Source organism: Melospiza georgiana, chromosome 18, assembly GCF_028018845.1.
Source record: "Melospiza georgiana isolate bMelGeo1 chromosome 18, bMelGeo1.pri, whole genome shotgun sequence".
Taxonomy (NCBI): domain Eukaryota; kingdom Metazoa; phylum Chordata; class Aves; order Passeriformes; family Passerellidae; genus Melospiza; species Melospiza georgiana.
The window spans coordinates 9,700,980-9,722,954 of NC_080447.1; the positions used below are offsets into that span (position 1 = coordinate 9,700,980).

At 50.7% G+C, this 21,975-nt stretch overlaps 1 protein-coding gene across 2 annotated transcripts in view; it reads left to right on the forward strand.

Annotated features, from left to right (window-relative positions):
* Positions 1 to 21,975, forward strand: part of RBM19 (RNA binding motif protein 19) — a 55,258-nt gene that overhangs the window by 17,491 nt on the left and 15,792 nt on the right. For both annotated transcript variants that reach the window (XM_058036848.1, XM_058036849.1), the window contains exon 22: positions 17,676 to 17,781. In XM_058036848.1, coding sequence (XP_057892831.1) covers positions 17,676 to 17,781 — 106 coding nt within the window. The remainder of the gene's footprint in view (positions 1 to 17,675; positions 17,782 to 21,975) is intronic.

The following is a 21,975-nucleotide window of genomic DNA, read 5'->3' on the forward strand; positions in this document are numbered from 1 at the left end:
TGTGGCTGGCAGGCTGCTCCCTTGCAGGCTGTGAGAGATGAATCCCAGGGATTCATTTGGGATGAATTCCAGGGATTTCACCAAAGGCAAAGCACGACTTGGCTTTTGGACAGGGGTGTGATGACGGTCACAACAACGAGATGCCTCTAGAAGAGCAAAAGGTTTTTCTTGAAGCATTTTGCTTCAGTTCTGCCCTGAGGGATCCAGGCAGAGCCCCTGGGCTGCCAGTGCCGTGCTGAGTTCCCTCAGCACGTGGAGCTTTGCTAATTTAAATCCCAACACTCCCAGCCAGAGCCGTGACCCTCGTAAAGCTGGAGCCAGCAAAGCCGAGGCTGAGGTGAAGTTCAAGGCACTGGGAGGGTTTGTACATCACAGGCACAGAGCCTGTGGGGGGTTTTTGGTGTGGGATTTTTCCCTCCTGTCTTGTCTGGCACCTCAGAGCTGTGGAGAGGAGGGGCAGGGGAGCATCTGATTGATTTTTGCAGCTTCCAGCTGGTGACAGTGCTCTCAGAGCCTCCCTTTCATTCACCTGGGATGTTCAGAGCTGGGTTTATCCTCAAAACAAAAATCAGCAGCTTGGAGGGATGTTCTTTTCACTCCTGTCCTCTGGAGCAGCCCAAACCAGGCACAACCAGCACCTCACCCTCCTGCATTGCTTTGTTTGTGCCCTTCAGTCAGCTCTGGAGCTCTGGGCTTGCTCTGCATTTAGGAACCTGCCTTAGTTTGGCTTTTGTTAGGCATTTATTGGCAATGGCAAGCAGTCCTTTGGCAGTGGAAGGGCTGGCAGGGCTGCAGGGGGCACTCTTAGCCTGCCCAGGAAAGCCAGCCTGGGGACAGCAAGGGACAGCCAGCCTGGGGACCACCAGGCCACTCTGCCAGGCTGATCACCACACAGCCTGGGGACAGCCCCAGGTTGTGCAGGATGAGCATCTTCCCTATTGTTTCCCCTGCTCCAGAGCCACCTTCCAGCCCTGCAGCAGCAGAAAAATCAAGAAATACGAATTTAAAATAAATAAATATTAATTTCAAAATAAATAAATGTTAATTTATAAATATTAAATTAGGAATAACTATTCAGTTGATAGGTGTGTATTTATTTTATGTACACACACATTATCTGCATCCACACAGACTCTATATGTATGTATTACCCCAGAAAAATACATAGATGATGTCAATATTGTTCAAAAAATATCTGTAACACATTATATACGTGTAGATATATTTATTTTTCCCCCCAAACAAATATTGCCATGTTTTGAGCTTTGTCAAGGAGCTCAGTCCCCCTTCTCAAGTGGCCCCACAGGAGGTTTAGGTGGCACTGAAACAGCAAACCAAGGGAGCTGGGTGTTCTGGAGAGTGGATTTTTCAAGCTGCTGTACCTGCCCAGCTCTGGCAGTTCAGGGATCCCTGCCCAGGCTGGTTTTACACTTTTGGATCTTGTTTTTTTATGGATCCATCACTGAGATGTTCAGCTTTGCCCTGCAGCACTGCCTGTGTTCCTGCAGCAGCCTGGAGGAACTTCTCCACTCTGCAATGTGGGGCCAGCAGGCTCTGTTCCCTGGATTGGAGAAAGGTGCTGCTTAATTCAGGGGTTTGAGGGGAGTCAGGAATGCTCTGATCAGCAGCTCAGATCCTCTGCCTGCAAAACAATCCAATTCTAGCAGTTCCACAGGCCTCAGGTGCTCTCTGCTCCCAGCCCATCCCCTGTGGCATTGCTGGGGGGTGACACTGGTTCAGAGCATGTCCTGCCACGTTCTCCTGGAGGTTCTGCCCTCTCTTGCACCCTCAAGAGATTTATTTATCTTTTTTTTTTTTAAGATAACACCTATCTTCTTCAGAGGGAGAACTGCTGTTCAATTATAGGGGCTGCTTTTGGGCGAGGTGTGAAGATTTAGCTTTTGTGGGTGTGTTTTTTTCACCCATTTTTGTTCTTGATTAGATCCTACTCTTCTCTTTACTACCTGGAAAAATAACAAAAGGTAAATGGTGCTTAGTTCTTAGCAAAGAGCCACAGTTAGGGGAGGAGAGACAAAGGGATTGCTATCCCATGAAGGCTGCTAATTCTAATTTTTCCTAACAAATTGTGGGGCTTTTATGGCAAGACTTGTTTTTTTTTTTTCTCAGAAGGAACTCTAGACGTGGCAAGCTGAATTGGAGATCTGTGAAAGGCCACATTTTCACAGATTGGAGCCCTGGCAATTTCTGAAAATTGGGCTCCTTTAAGAATCTACCTCATGAGATCCATGCAGCCTTCATTGGGAGATCCAATTAACTCTTTGTTTCAGAGCATCCCCTTCCACCCTCCTTTCCCAACTCCACGAAGATGGAAAATCAGGCTGTGTGCAAGTGGTTTATAATGTTTTGAGGAGATGGGGGTGTCATTTTCCTCAAAAAGGGAATGATAAAATTTAGAAAAACACTTCTTAAAGGATTCCTGCCCAATCCAAAGCAAGCTGGGGATGGAGTCAGTCCAGGGTGTGCTTAGAATTTGGTAGAGCTGCTGCTCATCCCACCAAAGGATGGAGTTCTTGGAGTTATGTGTTTTGGGAATTAAGTTGTTTCTTTTCTTTGCAGGATATATCTGAGAACTCAGAATTTTGGTTTTATCTTTGATTTCTCTGGAATTTGCGGCAATTGTTAGTTCCAGTTAGCTGAGGAGATCGGGACTCAGGTGGTTTGTCATCCTGCAGTCAAACACGTTGCACAAAGCTGTTAAATCACAAAATTATCATTAGCTTTAGTTTGCCTAAAGAAGCAGTGAGCAGAAAAGCAATTGAAAGGTATTGCAGGGCACAGAACAGGTTATCAGGGACACTCATCTGCACAGCCTGACTTTCCTGCACAGAAAGTAACACTGCTTCTTGCAGAGACCTTTAGGGTGGGTGTCTCTTTTCATTTTAACTCCTTTGCTGACTGTTTTCTTTGTCTTGACAAAGACATGGCATTTATTGCATCTGGCAAAGCAAATGTGTGGGCCTGATGAGGAGGAAAAAGAACAATTCCTTCTGATGGAGGGGAAAAGTGAAGTGGGACAAGACTTGGGAGTCAGCCCCTTCTGAGAGAAGAAAAAAATCTCTGCAGGGAGAAAAGAAATCTCAGGGAGATGCAGTGGATAAACTGGCAGAGAGATTTTTTTTATTATTTTTTAAGGCAATCTTTATGAAGTTAATTTTATAAGATGATGCCTTTCACTTCTTCTGACCTATTATAATAAAGTGTAGTTACCAGAATGGGCTTTTCATTTCCCATTATAAAGGACACGGTGGGATAATGAATCCTTCTGCCAGACATGCTTGCTGTTCACACCTTTCTGCCAGTAATGGAGTCTACATGACTGGAGACAATTTCTCCTTCCTCCTGTTGCAGATGTGGAAAATCTGTGCTGGTGAAAGACACAGGAGGAGAAAAAGAAAATTGAGGAGAAACATGTGAGTTTGTTAAGCAAGTGCTGGGCAGAGTTAATTAGAGCATTCCATGCAAACAGAATGCCCAGTGCTGCCAGGATTGCTGGGCTTCACTTTTAAATGTTGTGCTAGAAATGGCTCAAAACTGATTGCTGCTGCTTCTTAGCTGCTTGGATTTTGTCTCCAGGCAGTGGCCCAAGGGCTTGGGGACAGCTGCAGAAATTACTGGGGGCTGTGAGGGATGCTGGGGTAGCACAGGGGCTGCAGGTGGTTGGTGCTGGCACATCTGGGGCAGGACAGAGCTGCTCATGTGGCAGAAGGAACAGGGGAATGATTCCCTGAACTCCCCTGCAGTGCTGACACCTCTGCTTGCAAGAAGGGAGTGCCCAGAAATGAATTTTGGAGAAGCAGAAACCCCTGGAGAAGCAGACCAGGGCCTGGGTCCCACCTTGCTGGCCTCCCCTGAGGACTGGAAGGGCTGTGGAATTGCACCTTGCCTGGAAACCTGCCACAAACAGCACTTTGGGAGCAGAAGGTGTTCCAGAGGTGTAGTGGCAGCTGGGAGGTGCCTCTGAGTTTGATGTGGTGCTGCGTGGGTCACCACATCGTGTCCTCCAGGAAGCAGGTGAGGCCATGAGCTCTCCACAGCCTCCCCAGGCCTCTGCTGCAATGCCAGGGGGTCCATGTGCTGCTGGGCATCCCAGTGTGGCTGTGCTCTGGGCTTTCCAGCTTAGGGCTGGGTTCCCAAGCCTGGTTGTGGCCTCTCCTTTGGGATAACAGCATTTCAGGGCAGCCCATGCTGGGAGCTCTGGGCCAGGAGCTTCATGGGGCTGGGTCAGGGCTGAGGGTGCTGGCACAGTGGATGTGGTGCCTGTGCTCCCATCCAGCTCCTCACTGCAATGCCAGGGCTGTGCTGGGCTGCTCAGGGGCTGCCTGGTGCCTCTGGGGCTGCAGGATGCTCCTCTGCACTGAGGCTTTTCCTGCTCTGTCCCTGTCCCACCCTTGCTGTTTGGAGGTTCTCACAAGGATTGCACCTTTGGAAGTGTTTGTTGAGTTTGGTTGTGGATGAAAGGAAGCTGCCTGGCTGATGGCTCCCTGTGTCCTGGCTGAAGGGCTCAGCCCCAGTGCTGGCTGTCAGTCTGTCTTTGCTGTGCCAGGGGCACACAGCACGTGTGGGGCTGTTGGAGAGAGGCCAGAGGAGGCCCCAGAACTGATGGAGGGGCTGGGAGATGCAGGAGAGAAGGATCCAGTGACACCTCAGAGCTCAGGGGCTGCCTGGTGCCTCTGGGGGTGCAGGATGCTCCTCTGGATTGAGGCTTTTCCTCCTCTGTCCCTGTCACCCATGGGCTGTGGGGTCCCACTCTTGCTGTTTGGAGGTTCTCACAAGGATTGCACCTTTGGAAGTGTCTGGTTTTGGATGAAAGGAAGCTGCCTGGCTGATGGCTCCCTCTGTCCCACTGCTGGCTGTCAGTCTGTCTTTGCTGTGCCAGGGGCACACAGCACATGTGGGGCTGTTGGAGAGAGGCCAGAGGAGGTGATGGAGGGGCTGGGAGAAGCAGGAGAGAAGGTTCCAGTGACACCTTAGAGCCCTTTCCAATGCCTAAAGGGGCTCCAGGAGAGCTGGGCAGGGATCTGGGACAAGGAATGGGGTGACAGGACACAGGGAATGGCTCCCAGTGCCAGAGGGCAGGGTTAGATGGGATTTTGGGAAAGAATTCCCCCGTGAGGGTGAGGAACCCCTGGCACAGCTGCCCCCTGAGCCACCCTCTGCTCTCCCACCCCTGTGGGCTGTGTGCCCTGCATCTCCTGCACAGGTGCCAGGGGCATCACTGCAGCCTTTGGCCAACCCTGATGTTTCCATGCCCAAGCTGCAGTGTGGCACAGGAAAATACAGAGTGCAGGAGCTTTTTGGGAAGCAGCTTGCAGGAATGTGCACCAGGAATGCAGGGATCTGCTGGGCTGCTTTATTTCTCTATTTCAAACAGCATAAATTAAACTCTTTTTATTTATTTCTTCCCCTCCCTCTTCTTCAAATCTTCTCCTTGTGTGCTGGAAACCCAAACACAGCAGAATTGGGTTGATATTCAGAGGCCAGAAATGGAAGTGGCCACTTTAATTTGGCCACTCTCCAAAGAGAGCCATGGGGTGGGGGAGAGGGAAATGGGTTTGCAGTGCTGTTTTTCAGTCTGAATCATAAAGGTGTTTAACATAGATAAGGAAATGTTTAACTCTGTGTTATCTTAGCAAAGTTGCTTTAAAAGGTGGCTCTTCCCAAGAGCAGAAGGAAGATTTTCTTTTTTCAGCACATCCCTTTCCTGGGTTTGAATATTCATTACGTATTTGATTTTTATATTTATTTTTTCCCCCTTTTTCTGTTCTCCATGTACTCCAGATCCCTTTTCTGCCCACCCAACACCTGGATTTGTCCTGTGCAAATGAAGGGAATTTCTGGGCTGCTCTCTCCTGACTCCTGCCACCTCTCTCCAGGGCATCCAGCCGAGCTTCCCAAGGGAACTTTAATTAGTTTTCCACACAAATTCCTCAGCTCAGCAGCGTGGAGGGGCTCAGGGAAGGTGGAGTGAGCTGGGGAAGGGGCTGATTTTGGAATGTCTTGTTCAAATGCCACTCTGGGGTTTTGCTTTGGGCTTTTTGCCATTTTTTTCAGTGCAAAAAAATTTCAGATGTGGGCAGGTGGTTCTCCATAGGGAGAAAAGCAAAGCCTGCTTGTGCTGTGTCCTGAAAATAACCCACTCAGGGTTCTTAGTGTTACAAGGTGTCTTTTTGTCTGAATTAAGAAGAGAGTGTGTGTGTCTAAGAAAGGAAAAACATGGATTTCTCTTTTTTTTTGCCTTATATTGTGGCCAGTTCTTGTTAATTCTCAGAGTTGGGCCTTTGGGGGCTGCCAGCTGGGGCACTGCACAATCTATAACATTGAAATTACACAACTTTTGAGTTTGTGTCTCAGCCTTTCATCAAGGTACAGCCAAGATGATTATCTCCTTGCTCTTAAAATTCCTCTGTCTGTTGGGTTTGTTAACTGCAGCTCTTTGCTGGTGATGTTGATCCATCCACCCCCCTGCCTTTCACTTGTGTGGGTATTTTTCAGTCTCACTTCACGAGAAGGTCCTGAACAAGCCTCTAATGAATCACAGCTTTCTCCTCACGATGACATCGTGTCCTTTATTTGCATCTCTGTTTGCATCATTATTTTTTTAACCTCATGCCTGCTGCAGCCTTTCTCCCTCTCCCAATCTGGGAGATTTTTCAGCCTTGGGATGTGATTGCAATTAAAGCCCTTCCATTCCAGAGTCTCTCACCTCCCTTGAGGCTCTGCCTGTGCCCAAGGCCTTTGAACTGTGCTGGCTTCTGCAGCTGCTGGCACCAGCAGCATTTCTGTCTGCACCTTGTTTTTCCTGAAGAAATCAAGTTAAGGCAGATCAGGATGACCATCTGTCTTCTCACCTCTCTTTCCTCCTCCCCCAGCAGTATCCTGAGCACTTCCAGGCATCTGGCAGAGGACAGGAGATCTTAAATTTGCTGCAATTAAGTCCAGGGGGAAGCTGCTGAGCCTCATCCTCTGAGGAAGGTGCTGTTGTGGGACTGAGCCCTACCAGGCATCCAGGGATTCACATCAGCTGCCTGTGAAGATGGGATGGTTTTTCTGCCCATATTCCCATTTATTAGGTACCAGGGAAGCTGGAAAACCACATTTTGTTCTGCTGCCCATCTGTGGTCTGTGCACATCAGGCTGTCCCCTCCTGGCTGGGCTCTGGGCTGTTTGGAGAACAGCCTTGGGTCTCCTTCAGCCCCTCATTTTTTTGGGCATCTCTTTGTGAAACCTCACTTGGAAAAGCAGCAATATTGACTTTTCCAAGCCCAGGAGTGCCAATCTCAGCATCTCAACAGGCTGGGACTGCTCACAGGCAGCACCACTGAGATTTGTGCCAAAATCCACCCTGCAAATCCCATTTCAGCTGTGCTCCGTGGCCCTTCCCTACTTCTCTTTAACCCAGCTCTTGCTCTTCCCACTCTTTGATGCCATGCCAGCAGCTGAGGGGTTAAAAGAGTCTGAGGGGGGCGAGGGGGTGGGGATGAGGTGTTTCAGCTGCTCATTACTCACTGCCAGCTTCCCCCAAAATCATATTAATTTCACGCTGTCACGCAGGACTGCGCTGTCTGTGCCGGCAGCAGCCAGGAGGGTGACAGGGCTGGGGGGAGCGTGGCTGCCCCTCATCCCCACCATGGCTGCCCCTCATCCTCACCCATGGCTGCCTTTTTGGGAGCTCTCTGGTGCCTCTTTCCTCGCCCAGGTGGGACTGGGGCTGCTCACCTTGCAGGGCGATGTGGGGAGCGCCGTGCGCTGCCTCCCGATGATCATTTTCCACCCCGCTGCTTGTGCAAAAACCCCATGAAATTGGGTCTGCTGCAGCAGGGAGGGCTGCAGGAGGGAGGGAAGGAGGGAGGGGAGCTGCCAGCCTGCCCTGCCCTACCTGTGCTCAGCAAGGATGCTGCTTCAAAGTTGCTTTTTAACCACTTGCCTCCCTTTTTTAACACCAGCGAGCACAGTAAAGATGGAGCTGCCTTTGCCTCCTGTCTGATTTCTCCCCCTTTTCTGCTGTTTGCTCAGTGCATCTGCCAGAGCTGTCACCTCTGCAGGGACTCACTGCCATCAGCTGGGCCTGTGACAGCTCCCACACAGGCTCAGCATTGCTGAGCCCATCCTGGCTGAGGCTCACTCTCCATGGCAGACATTCTGCTCTGTCCCTGCCATTTGGATTGTTCTCACCCCTAGAACTCATCTCACCTTTTTTCCAGGTTTGTGCTTGCAATTTTTTGTGGGTTGTGGCTGGAAGGATGATCCCTTCCCTTTTCTCTCATTGTGGCCACACTTCTTGGAGCTCTTGGCAGGGGGGGTTGGACTTAGATGATCTCCAACCCAAACCATCCAGGGATCCTGTGGAATCTCTGTTCTCTCATCCTGCACTTTCTGAGATGGGTGGAGAGCAATGAGCTTTCCATGAAATGGAGTGGGAACAGCATCACTGAAGCCCATGGTGGCTCAGGCAGTGCTTGCACCAGTCACTCCCTGTCTTTTGGGACTTTTCTAGGTGACCTGTGAAGACAAATCCCACTGTGCAGAGTGGCCTCTGAGCTTTGCTGTGGTCATGGCATGTTGCCAAGGGGTGACCAAAGTCCTGGAGCAGGAGGAGAGCCACCATTGTGGCTTGGGCAGCAGCCACACCTCCAGTTTGGCTACAGGATGGGTAAATTGGGCTGTTAGCAGTTAAAAGCCACCTCTGCTCCCAGAGCTTTTCCAGCAGGAGCAGAAAATGGGATTTTCTGTCTCTGGAGCGTGGTGGCTCCCAGCCTGCCTCACCAAGGAGCTGCTCTGTGCCTGCTTTTAATGCTTGGCCTTGTTGTGAGCCCTGGCAGGTGTCCCATGTGGCCAGCCTGGGCTCTGGGGACAATCCTGAGCTCAGGAGAGCTCACAGCCTGGCTGTGTTTGAGCCTCCAGCTCAGCGCCCGCGTTCCCGCTGCGCTTGCGTGCATTTGATCTCCCCTCTGTGTTTCTCTGTTCCCCTGATGAAAATAATTAATCAGGTTATTTCTCTAAGTCATCCTGCAGCTTTACAGGGACAAGACTTAAATAAGGATTCTCTTTAAAGCAGAGCTGTGTTAAAATAGCTGTGTGCCTATAAATATCTCATTGCTTCTATATTTATTCCCCAGCTCAGTGCAGGAGGTTCTACAGCTGAATATAAGATATTTCTTTATTTTTTGCATTGTTGATGCAGCTGGTACTTTAACAGCAAGGCTGCCTTCTCCAAAGGATGCCCTGGGTACACCTTTGGGTTTCTTCTGAGTTTCCTAGTTGCTAGTTGTACAAATTTCCTCTTGTCTTTGAAAGGAGCTGACTCATAAGAATCCTCCAGGAGCAGAGATTTGCACCAGACCCTCCTGTGAGCACTATTTTTAGCATAACTTTTTTTTTTTTTTTTTTTTTTTGACCAGAGCTGCACTCTGATCAGGATTTTCAAAAGAGCCCAGGAGAGATAAATCCCCAAATCTCAGCTCTGTGGGAGCTGCAGGTTCCTTTGAAATGCTGACCCTCTGGTGATTAGGGCAGTGACTTGGTGGCTCCTAAGCCCTGGTCCTGCAAGGTGCTGCGTGCTGGGAGAATTGTGGCTTAGGAGTGTGAGCTCTGAGAAGGGCTTTGCAGGCATTGGGGGCTCTTGTTGGAGGCTGTGCAAGGATTGAGATTCCCTGAGGGTTGGGATAGAGGGGTCTGTAGGTGACTGCTGCATTTGTACATCTCGGCTGCCAGGGGAGCAGGGTTTGGCCCTGCTGTGCTCCAGGGAGGTGATGTTGGGGAAGATGTCCTGATAGAGCTGCTCCTTTCTCCTCCAGGCTTGAATGTCTTTTGTCTCCCCCAGCAAAAATTAAAAAAAAAAAAAAAAAGTAATTACTATTAGGAGTAACTAGTATTACTAGTAGGATTAAGAAGGAAGATGTTGGATAGGTGAAATGAGGGGATTTGAGAGTGACAGCAGAGGGGACCAGAGCCCTGCTGTGACCAGAACCAGCTCAGAGCTCTAAGATTGCCCAAGAGAAGAGAAGCAACAACAAAACCTGAATAATATTAAAGTAGGATTTTCCACCTCCATCCTGTTTTGGAGTGACCTCTTCCATCACACACCCACCAGTTATCTTTAAATCCTCAAACTCTTTTGGGGTAGCTTTGAACTCCCAAACTCATGTCAGTGTTCAGCAGTGCTGCTAGAACCCAGGGCTTCCTAAAGCTTGTGGTGCTCCCTATGCCAGCTCTGCACCTTCCCCTGGCCCTTAGGAACTGGAATTGTGGGCATTGAGGTGTGAAATTTCAGGAGGAAATCTGTTCCTGCTTTCATCAGCCAGTGAATCATCGCTGTCTTTAAAGCACGGAAATAAACGTGGAGAATAGGCAGGTGTCTTCTCCTGGAGGTGTCAGTGAGTCCTGGCTGCTTCTCCTTGATGTCACCAAGTCTAAAATAGATTTATGGCAAGAAGTGGATTTAAAAAATACTTCCCACCCCAGTGGTGCAGACTCTTCCATCAGCAAGGAGCAGGAAACAAAGCAGGGCATGTGCAATATCCACAGGGAGGCACATCCTGGCATCTTGCTTTGCAGTCAGACCAGAAAAAAAGATGGGAACAAATCAAGAGATGCCCATCTCTCCATCCTAAAGGTGTGTGAGGCTGCTGGGTGGGGCTCTGCACATCCCAGCTCCTGCTGCAGGGGCTCCAGGGCTCTCATTCCTTTTTTCCACACTACAATTCCAGTGTGGGAGCGGGCTCTGGAGGGCAGAGCGACTGTGACAGTCACACAGAGCAGCTGGAGCTGGAAAATCAGCCTGGATTGGGAGGAGCAGGGGGCTGAGGAGCTGCAAAGGGAGGTGCAGGGACATGATGCTGCTGCCACCAGCACAGCAAATCCAGCCAGGGAAAGGCTCCTTTTCCCACCAGCCTTTAAAGCTGATCTCTCCCAATGTTAAAACCTCCCAAAGTCAGATTAAACGCAGCGAAATTAAGAAACCAAACCTGGTTGCAGCACCTGCTTAGAAATGACTTAAGTGGAGGGATATTAAAATTTTAAGACTTGCTGCTGCGCTGCTGATGGAGGATTTAAAAAAATAATAATTACTGTTGGGTGGTTGTTTTTTGTTTTTTTTTCTTTCTGCTTGGTTTTCAGGATTGGTTTCTGTTTAGCGTGCGCCCTAATTGCGTAATTACACGATAGACTGGAGTAGAATTTAGTGTGTGTAATACCAGTTATAAAGAAGAGCCCTAATTATGTAGATCTTCTCAGGTAAATAATACATCAGGGGCATGGAGTGGCCTAATTACTGTTCTGAAAACCTGCCTAATGACTAATTTGCTTGGAATTTCAGAACGCTTTTGATAAGGTCCCTCATAAGCAACTGTTAAGGAAAATAAATCGAGAAGGGATAAAATGTTTTGCTGTGTTTTTAAACAAGCCAGTTAAGCCACAGGAAGCAGCCACTGCCTCTTGATCCAGCATCTTGAGGAGAGGGAAGATCCATCCTCTGACTGCTCCTGCTCTGGGGCCAAAGCTGTTGTGTTCCTGATCCTGCTTTGCCACGAGCTCCAAGGGAGGCTGCTGCCATTTTCCACTAAAAATGGGATTTGTGGGTCAATTCCCAGCTCCTTGGAAGAAACACATCCATGTCCACATAGTCCCTGGCACCTGGAGTAGTTGTGGTGTTGGGCTTCTAAATAATTCTTGAAGATCTGTGCCAAAATTGGATAAATCCAGGAAGAACCAAGCTTGGAGCTTTTCACTGAGGGAGTGAGGGCAATCCAAAAGCTGGAGCTGTTTTCCAGTGGATCTCATGGACTTCCTCCATGATGAGCTGGGACCAGCAGCAGTGTTATTCCAGGGAGTGTGTGAGATGCTGCAGTGATGGGAGCCTGGATTTGGCCCTGCCACAGGAGCCTCAAGGACAGAGAAAACCAGGCTCAGGAAAGGATCCACAGAGCAGCTGAGCCTGGATAGGCAGCAGCACAAGGAAAAGGAGGAATCACACAAAGCAAAACCCAGTTGTGCTGCAGCAGCACATCAAGGGCCTCCAAACAAAGATGATGCTCCTGGGCAAAGAGGAAGCTGGAAAAACTGATGATCCATGGTAAAGAGCAAGGTGCAGACGTGGCTGTCCCCTGTCCCCTGGCTTTTCACACAGATTTCACAGGAGCTTTGATTATCCAGCAGGGCATGAATGAAGGATCAGCTTTGCACTGGGGACTGCTTCCTGGTGTGGGCCAGGGGGATGCTGCTCCCCTGCTCTGCTCCCAAATCTCTCCACCAGAGCTGGAGTGAGCCACAGTTTGAGCTCCAGGATCCACAGGTTCCCTCCCACCTTGTCTTCCTGTGCCTTCATTTGCTGATTTCCAGAGGTGAAGGAGACATTATTGATGCTGCTGCTGATAATGGTAATAGGGGAGATGGGTGCCAGATAATTCCTGAACTCTCTAACAGGATTTAAGCTAACAAGAGAGGAAGGCTTTTTTCTTCCCTCCTTCCCTTTCCCTTCCTCCTTTTCAGCTATTTCCTGTGCCGGGGATAACAACACCAAGGAGTGTTAAATTGGCTCTGAATGTCCACCCCTGGCTGTCCACATTCTTGTAACGATTTCATTAGCTTGAATTATCCACGTTATTTTCTTGTAATGGGATTAGCCATCCTGGAGTCAGCTGAAGTCCTGGAGCGGGAGGCGGGAGGGCCCTTCTGCTGCGGATTCCATTAACTCCCTCATGCAGGGGGTGCAACTGGCCATGGCTCAGCCCAGGGGCAAAACCATTTGCCAGGGTCCTGCCTTCCTCCAGGAGGAAGAAAGAAAAAAAGGACCATTACTGTATTTTATTTCCTTCCCCCTTTTAATCAGCAAATGCAGAGGCAGAGTGTGGCGGGGCCTTCTGGAGGGGGAAGGTCCTGTTTGGGGGAAAAAGAATAAGGGATTGAGTGAATTCCATGTGGCTGCAGCCTGCTCCTGGGGCTGAGGCTGTGCAGGGAGGGGAGGGGAGGATTTGTGTCTCTTTTGGACTCTTCATCCCTGCCCAGAGGCGTTTGGGATGAGCGGTCATGGTGCTGCTTGGGAGAGCAAGGCAGCAAGAGGAGAGCAGGAGGAGGAGATGGGGGCAACCCAGGAGAAGGTTGGCAGCCTTGAGACAGGTTTTCATAACCAGTTTTTCAGCGTGGTTTTGCTGGTTTTGTTTTTCTTGAAGGGATACAAACCAGAGAGGGGGATTTAGGACTGCTCTGTGCAGTGGGACCTCTGTACACATCTGCAGAACGCTCAGGGTGATTTTTGTGGTTGTTTTCAGAGATGTTCTGTGGTTCTGGCAGTGGACAGATTCATGGTGTCTGTTGTGCTTGGCAACCCAAGAGTCCTTGACCAGCTTGTGGATTGGGGTGCACCAAGATCAAGTCAGATGAACACATCTCTGCGTTTGGGACTTGAAAATGCCCATCAGGGATGGACAGTCTGGCCTGTCCCAAGGATTCTGCAGTTTAAGTGCTGCTCTTTGAGACAGGGGAGGGGCTGAAATGGAGGGAAAACTTCTCAGCTGGAGAGATGTTTATAATTTCTTTAGGAGAAACTGTTCCCTGTGAGGGTGGGCAGGCCCTGGCACAGGGTGCCCAGAGCAGCTGTGGCTGCCCCATCCCTGGCAGTGCCCAAGGCCAGGCTGGGCAGGGCTTGGAGCCACCTGGGATGGTGGAAGGTGTCTTTGCCGTGGCAGGAGGTGGAACTGGATGAACTTTAAGGTTTCTTCCAAGCAAACCACTCTGATTCCAGTTTCACCCTGATCTGTCCCGTGAACGAGCATCCTTCACTGCTGCCTGGAGCTGTGGGGTTTTCTGGGGAGCAGGGAGGAAGGAAGGGGAGGGAAGAGGTTTTCTGGAGCCCACTTGCCCCTTCTCCTCTGTCCCATGGCCTCTGGGCTGTGTTGGAAGGATGTGTAGGCTCCTTCTGGTGGCCAGGCAAAGCCAGGTGAGCCGTGGGTTGTGTCCTGAGCTGGAATGTGCTGCTTAATAGCAATATAATGTCCTGTAATTAGCAGGCAAAGGACTTGCCTCCCAGCTGGCCTGTGCCAAAAGGATATAATTACAACCCCAAGGAGTGATGTTCCTCTGACCTGCAGCCAGCTTGCAGTGAGGAGGAGAAATCTCCTTTTCCTGCCTGTGTTCAGCCAGGGAAGCAGAATGGCAGCTGGAAGAGCTGCCAAAGCAGCAGGAGAGCAGCTGATAGCCAGCAGTGCCGTGGAGAAATGCTGCACCTCTTGTGGGTGGGAGGGAGGGGATGTCCCTGCTGGCATCTCTGGGATGCACCCTGAGCTTGGAAGGGGTGACTGGTCAAGGGAGAGCTCGTGGCTGTCTCTGTTCTGCAGCCCTGTGGATTGTGGCTCAGCCAGGGCCAGCACAGGCTTTTTCTGCTTTCCCAGCAAATCTGAATGGGCACAAAACAAAGGCTCTCATTTAGGAAATAGGAGTTGCAGTGTTAGTGGAGGCTGTCATCCCTCCAGGCCAAGAGCAGGAGAATGTGCCAAGCCTGGGAGAGTGAGGTGTGAGGCTGGATGTGCCAGCCTGGCTGGCAGGGCCTGCAGGGACAGGGGAGCCCAGGCAGAGCCACATCCTGCACACCTCCGCTCTCCCCTCCTGCTCCTGATCCCACCTGGGATTTCAGAGAGTAGCTGTGGGACACCATTTTTCATGGACCTGTGGGAAGGAAGCCAGGAACAGCTGTGTGCATGGCTGGTCACCAGAGGCTCTGCCATGCAGCAAAACTCTTTGCTTTTGGCCCTCAAACCTCTCTGTGTTAATTGTGAGCAGCTCCATGGAGGTTTCACCAGAGATTTGGGGTTGCTGCACAGCTTGGCCACACTGAAATCCCATGCCAGTGTCCTGCCAGAAACCCAGCTCCAGGCCAGGCACAGGTGGGCTCTTCAGGACTGAGGATCAAGTCCTGTGCAGAGTTAAGCCAGGCTGACTGCAAACAAGTGAATGTCTCAGGCCTGGAAGGGCTTTGCTCCCACAACCACCAGCCCTGGAGCAGGGGCTCAGGAGCACTTGGAGAAGGCATGGATGGGTGAATGAGGATAAATCCAGAAACTGCTCTGGTTTCACACTCGCTGATGCTGGAATCCTCCCTGCAAACCGTGCTGCTGGAGGGAAGGAGCCTGGCCTGGTGCTGTGCTCTGTGCTGGCAGCAGGATTGCTGATCTCTGCCCACTTGGAGAGGAGAGGAGAGAGGCCCCAGCACCCAGAGGAACTCCACCCTGGGCTGCTGTGGGTTTTTTCACTCCATCTGGCAGTGCCACCACGTCTGACTTGCTGTGACTCCACAGCCATCCCAGCCTCTGGGAGCACATTTTCAAACATCTCCATGACATCTAATGGAAAAGCTTTCTTCCCTCCCTTGCCATTATGCTCTGGTGTCACCTGGGTGATGTGCTCCATGCTTTTCCTCCTCCCATCCCCATGCCTTTGCCATGGCACAATCCCATGCTGGATGAGCTGGAGTGGGAGCAAAGCCATCAGCACCTGGCTTCCCTCTGGCTCCCCTGGGCAGGGAGCCTGCCACTGCAGGGGGTAATTGGGTTTCCTTCTGCCTCTGCCTCTCTCTCCCCCTAAATCCAGCAGAAATAATTGGAAAGGAGAGGTGTGAGTCTGTGCCTGGCACCAGAGAGGAGAACATTAAAGGCCGGAGCTGTGCCTCATTCGCAGCTCCCGCCGGTAATTGCTGTGTTGTGTTTTCTAATTAGCGCCGCAGTGGGGGGGATGCTGCTCCCCTGCACGGCCCCTCTGGGGTCAGCCCTGTCCCCTCGGCTTCCCTCACCCTTCCACCTCGTCTGTTCCCTGCATCCATCCCTCTGGAAGCCCAGGGAAAGCTCCTGGCCAGCCCTGCTGTGCATCTGAAGCAGGTGTCCCCTCCCTTCCCTCCTCTCCTCTCCACGTGTGGGTGGCTTGGACTGCTCTGAGCTGATGAGGAAGGAATTGCCAGTTTCTCCCAGCTCTGCCTAGGCTGATGTGTGCCAGCACAGCTTCCCTGGCACTCTAAATCCAGAGCCATGCTGCTCCTGTGGGTACCCCTGGCCACCCTGAGTGCTGGGTTTTGGTATCAGGACAGGTTGGTGTTTCAGTGCACAGACTGAGCGTTTTCTGAGACCTCCCTTTGAGCAACACTCTGCTCTTGTTCCTTCAGCAAATATTCTGCTGCCCCCAGGCAATGTCCTTGATATTTTTCATGGAGAGAGAGACGCTAGAGTGTGCCCATGGCCCTTACCTCCCATTTTTCCTAGCTAGATGGGCATCCCCATGGCTCAGGAGCTGTCCCCTTGCCTCTCCCTTCACCCAACTGCAGCATTTGAGGTGCTCCAGGGATCCTGGGAGTCCCTGTCACCCCCACCCCAGGGAAAAACCCCAAGATCTGAGCTCTCCAGCAGCTGAGGCTGCTCCCTGTGCCGTGCTGGGGTTTGTTTGTTTGTTTGCGTGGCTCCAGCTCGGAGGGGGCAGCAGGGAGAGGGAGGGAAAGCACCGAGCGCGAGACGTGCGGATTCATTTTGAAGCTTCATAATGGTGCATTTACACACCACGTTGCCTAAGGAAATTGGGTGGATGAATGCCTGGTCATGCTGCCAGTGCAGCAGGTTAACTCCCAGGATTTAGCTTATATCATTTCACGAGAGCGTTTATGGCCTTTACTGTGTTTATTCCCAGGTGCTCTTTGGCACTGCTGTATCCCAGGCTCCTTTTGTGTATGCACGCCTGTGTGGAGATTTTCAAATAAAATAACACATCTCTTCAGACCTGGGCCACATTAAATATTTATTGCCTGCAGTTTGTGCATATGTGTTTGATAAATGGGTGTGAGGGGAGGGGAGGAGAAGAGGGAGCTTGGCAGCAGGGAAAGCGTTGGCTTTGTCCTGGAATTTCTCCAGGGGATGGCACTGGAGAGGGGTGTCCAGCACGTGCTGCCTTTGGGGCTAAAAAAACCTTTGTAGGGTTTTTGGACAAAGTGGGATGGCTACATGCCTTGCTGCTCAAGCTACACGTTCCTTCTGTGGGACAGGAACCCCCTTATCTCCCCATTCCTGGCTTTCCATTGACACTGCAAAACTTGTCTGAAATGCTGTTGGATATGGAGGTTGTTGTGGTCTGCTGGATTCGCCTGTTTCCCTTCCTACATCCAGAAAGCTTAGATAAAACCAGTTTATTCCAGCACAGAAGCTGCAGCATGGCAGAGGCTGAAGGGTTAGAGTGAGGAAATCCAATCATAAAAAATGCCCAGGATCCCTGGAGTTGGAGGGATGACACCTCTAGGGATGGAGGAGCTGTTCTGCAAACAGAATAATTCCCTGTGGGGCCATGCTCTGTATCCTGTGCACTCCAGCCCCTCCTTAAAGGTGCCAATAAATCTGTTTTGGGGGGATCTGGAGCAGCCCTGGTAACCTGGAGATGCTTTGCTCACCCTGAGCAGGGTATGGCATTCTGGCTGGATTAGAGAAGTTTTTTGTATTGTTAAGTTTTATATCCAGAATTATGCTTAAAATCCAAGCTGAGTTTTTTAAGTGGTATTTGCTTTGGAAATGGGGCTTGCAGGGCTGCAGGACACCACTCCGTGTGGGTGTGCAGCTGGCACTGCCAGGGTTTGTGGGGAAGGGGTGACTCCTGCCTTCATCTCATGCTGTTCCTGCTCTTCCTTGCATTCCCAGCACCTTTGGAGAGCTCAAGACCGTCCGGCTGCCCAAGAAAATGGCAGGAACAGGATCCCACCGGGGCTTTGGCTTCGTGGATTTCGTCACCAAGCAGGATGCCAAGGTGAGCTGTGCCCTTCTGGCACTGCCCCAGGTGGGGAGGGCAGCCTGGAGGCTCTGTCCCACTGAGGTTTAGCCCAGGTTTGGGCTGGTAGCATTTTCCAGGAAAGCTGGACTCAGGCTGAAACCCCCATGTGGGCAGCAGCAAAACCCAAAAGTCAAACCTTAAAGGGGATAATTTTGGTGCAACTGATAAAATAACTCAAAATCCTTGTAATACAGCAGGACAGGAGCTTATTTTTTAGGTTTGGTAGCACCAAGGTGAGACCAGGATGGTTTTAACCCAACATTAACACATCAGGAAACCTTTGCACATGTCCCACCTCCAGCACCACCTTGATTTTAGGGGAGTTTTGGATATTGTGGCTAATATTAGTTCCCTAATTTGTGACTCGTGCAAGGCTTGTGTTCACCAGTTCTTCTGTGTGTTTTGAGAGCCTCCTGTGAGCAGCATCACCCTGCTGCTTTCCCAGTGACTGTGCCAGAGGATCGGTAGTTATGAATTTGCCTCATTGATTTATTTTTTGAAAGCTTTCCTATATCTTTAAGTTCCTTCCTTTTGCAGAAACAAGGGGATTGCAGCCTGTCTGATGATGGTATCCTGCTCTCATCCTTTGCCAGAGGTTCTGGGGCAGGGTGGATTTCATCCTGCTGCTGATTCCTGGTGGTTTGGGCAGGGTCTGGAAGGGAGTGGCTGTAAGCACAACCCACAGGATGTTATTGCTGGAGGGAAGGGACCACATGAGCCCCCAGAACTCCAGATTTTCCACACTGTGAGTGCAGATGAAGGAGAGAGGAGGGGGGAGCCAGCCAGAGCCTGTGTTTATGTTTTTAGACAGCATTCATTGATCCAGGATCACAAGGGACTATTAGATCATCCCTTCCAGCCTGACCTCCTGTATAACACAGTACATGGAGTTTCTTTGTTAGTCCTGTATTGATCCTAACTCAAACTTCCCTCTGCTCAGCTTCCCTCCTCCCCTTGGGGGTCAGCTGGGGGTGCAGGGATCCCCCCAGTAGCCTGGTTCTTCTCCCTGCACCTCGAGCTGTGCCTGTGGCTCTGCTCAAAGCAGCTTTGCCTTCACCTCTGCTTCACTGCACAGTCACTCAGGCTTTGTTCCTGGGGTTTGAATTAATCTTTTTCCCAAGGAAACTTTAGGCTTTGGATGGAAAGGTACATAGGGGGAGGTTTTGGATGAAAAGGTACACAGGGGCCTGACTGGTTCTTTACTGCTGCTCTCTGGGGGAAACAGGCACAGGCTCAGTGTTTGCTTCCCATCCCTTTTCATGCCCTCAGGGGCTGATTCCAGCTGCACTGGACAAATGGGAATCTCAGTGATGGGCAGCCCATCTATGGTGAGGGGAGAGAGCCAGCCCAGGGCACAGCTCCCAAAGCTCATGGAGGGGAGCACGCAGGGAGAGAGCTGCCCTGTGGAACAGCTCTCAGCAGGGTTTTCTTCTTTCCCAGCAAAGCAGCTCTTCTTCCTTCTTCATATTTTTTTTCCACCCTCATCTCTTTGAGGGATTTAATTGTCTCACAAGTGGCACATCAAGTACACTCCATTGGCCGTCTGGAAGAGGATGCACGGTGTATTGATGAATAGGATCCTGAATATTGTAAACACGCTCATAATTGGCTTAGAGTTTATTGCTGAGTGAAATGAGAGAGGAGGGGAGTGGGCCTAGAGACCTCTGAGCTGAATAGCTCTGACTGTCAGTGACGCTTTTGCTCAGAGTGGTAATCTGGAAATTGCTTATAAGCATCTTATAAAACATGATGGGTTTGTAATAGAATAGTTAGGCTGCCTTTGTTGGGCATTTAAAGCCTGTGACCTCCCGTGTTTGTCTTTTTCTCTGAACGAGCACGGCTGCTGTGGGAGCGCACATGGAGATTTTCCACAGCCAGCACAGACACAGGGGCTCCTCCTCCCAACTCCCCAATGCTGTGCCTGCAGATCTGCCCCATCAGGCTTGGCTTGATCTCCTCAGCCTCCCCTGCAACTCTGATGCACTGGCAATACCAAATTAACTCCAGTTAAGGAAGCACTAAACGTTTCCTGACGTTCCCTGTGCAGAATCGTTGCGGAATTGTTTTTATTTTTGAACTATTAACTGGGAAGCCGAGTTCCCACTTTTCTCCCCTGTTGATATAAAAATACATCTGGTCTCCAAATAGAAATTGCCCATTTGGGAGAGACAGCCAGTGCTTTCAAAATGCACACACACGGAAGGAAAAATCCTTGTGTGCAGCTGGCATCGCGGAGAGCGTCCTCAGTTGGGACCGGCTCTTGCAAGGGAGGGAGATTTATCAATCTCCTAATGTTGTTGACCCTTTGTCCCTCTAATGATTCCAGCCTGGAGGCTCTTTGGCTTGAGTATTTAATAGGGCAAGGGGGAATCTGGAGGCAGAGCAGCACTGTCCTCCAAATGAGTGCAGCAGGCAGGGCTGGCGCTGTCACACCCGCGGGTGACAGACGCTGCGCTCCTGTCCCTGCTCCCGGCCCTCCCAGCACAGCAGGCTCTGCTCCACAGCTCTGCCTGCCTCCTCCCAGCAGCCTGCCCTTCCTGGGGGGTTATCAGCCACCTCTTCACTTGGAAATTCTCTTTCTGAATCCCACAGACATGTTTAAGCTGCGGTTTCAGCCTCTCCCTTTCCTCTCCCCACTTTTTCCTGCAATTCTGAGCCGTAATGTTAAGCTTGAACCAAACTTTGCAAAAAATGCTCAGAAATGGCATTTTAAATCATGGTCACATCCTATTCTTGAGGAGGAGAAGCCCATAGTGTTTTCATGCAACCCCTAAAGCATCTGGAAAGCAAAGTTTGCCAGGGATCTGCAAGCTTTGGGTGGCCTGGCAGAGGGTATGTTACCAAATGCAGCAGAATCAGGTTTGGACATTTCCAAAGGAGCTTTTTGTGGCAAAGGCTCTCCTTAAAGGTGTAGGAATATATGGAGCATGGGAATTAGAGGGCTTTTGTGGTGAGTCTCTCTCTTGGATGAGCAGTCACCACACCTGCCTTTATCCCTCATTTGGATACAGCTCCACAAACCTCTGGTCCTTCTTTGTTCTCCAGAGAGCTGTCCTGGGGAGGCAGATGCTCACAGAGAGGAGCTGCACCCCAAAAATAGCTCCTGCTTTCTGTGAAAGCCAGCCTGCTTCTCCTCATTTCATACTTGTCACCTAATTAAAATATATTTTTCCCCTACCTATCTCTTCATTTGGAATAGCAGCAGTGGCAGATTTCCTCCTCTCCCTGGAAGATTTCCAGCAGTGTGGATGTATGGGGATGGCATTTCTCCCCTTCATCCCTTTGTCTTTTAAATCATCAGTGCTTTCTCTTTTTTTTTCCCTGAAAAAGTCTCAATTCCTCTCAGAGCAATGAACAGCTAGTTTTGTCTTTTAGCTCGTTTCCAAAGAAGTGACATCCGTGTGTTTGTCACCTGAAATGTGCAGCTTCCCTTCTGCATTCCCAGCTCCTGGAGCCCATCTGGAAGACAGGGAGCAGAGATCCCAGTACAGGCTGGAGCTTTCCTTCATCGTGGGTGCAAACCAACTCATTTTGGGCATGTGTTTGGCCAGGAAGGGCCAATATCACCAGGCTGGTGTGTCTCACCCAGTGGGTTTCCTGCTCATAACACGACTTGATGGCAGCATCTGCCTTCTCTGTTGCTCCATGACCTTTCCCAGGGCTGCCAGCAAAACCAGAGGATGTCAATCCCATGAGGAGGAGGAGGAGGAGGTGGGGGCAGAGAGGTGGCTCAGAGGAGCAGAGCCCACCAAGTGCCACTTGCACCATGGTCTGCCCTCCTCCATGACTTGTGGAGCACAGATGAGCTGTGTGCTGTCACCCAACTTCCCTCTTCCTTGTGCTGTGGGAAGGAGCAATCCAAAAATAGGAATTAACAAAGGAAATGCAGCGTTTAGAGCCATGGGTTGTGTGCCAGGCTTTGGAAAAGCCTCCTGGTGCCAGCACAAACAGCCCTCACAACTCCCTCCCACCACCTCCCCCCAGTGTTTGTTTAAGCCAACACATTGCTCTGCTAATTGGGAGATAGGCCTCGAAAACACAGCAGCAGCAAATAAAAACAGCTGGAGCTTGCAACTCTTCCAGGAGGAAATGTGCCCCTGGAAAAGGGGGCACTCTGCCCTGCCAGGCTCACCCTGGGGGTGCTGGGAAAATGGGAGTTTCACCCATGCC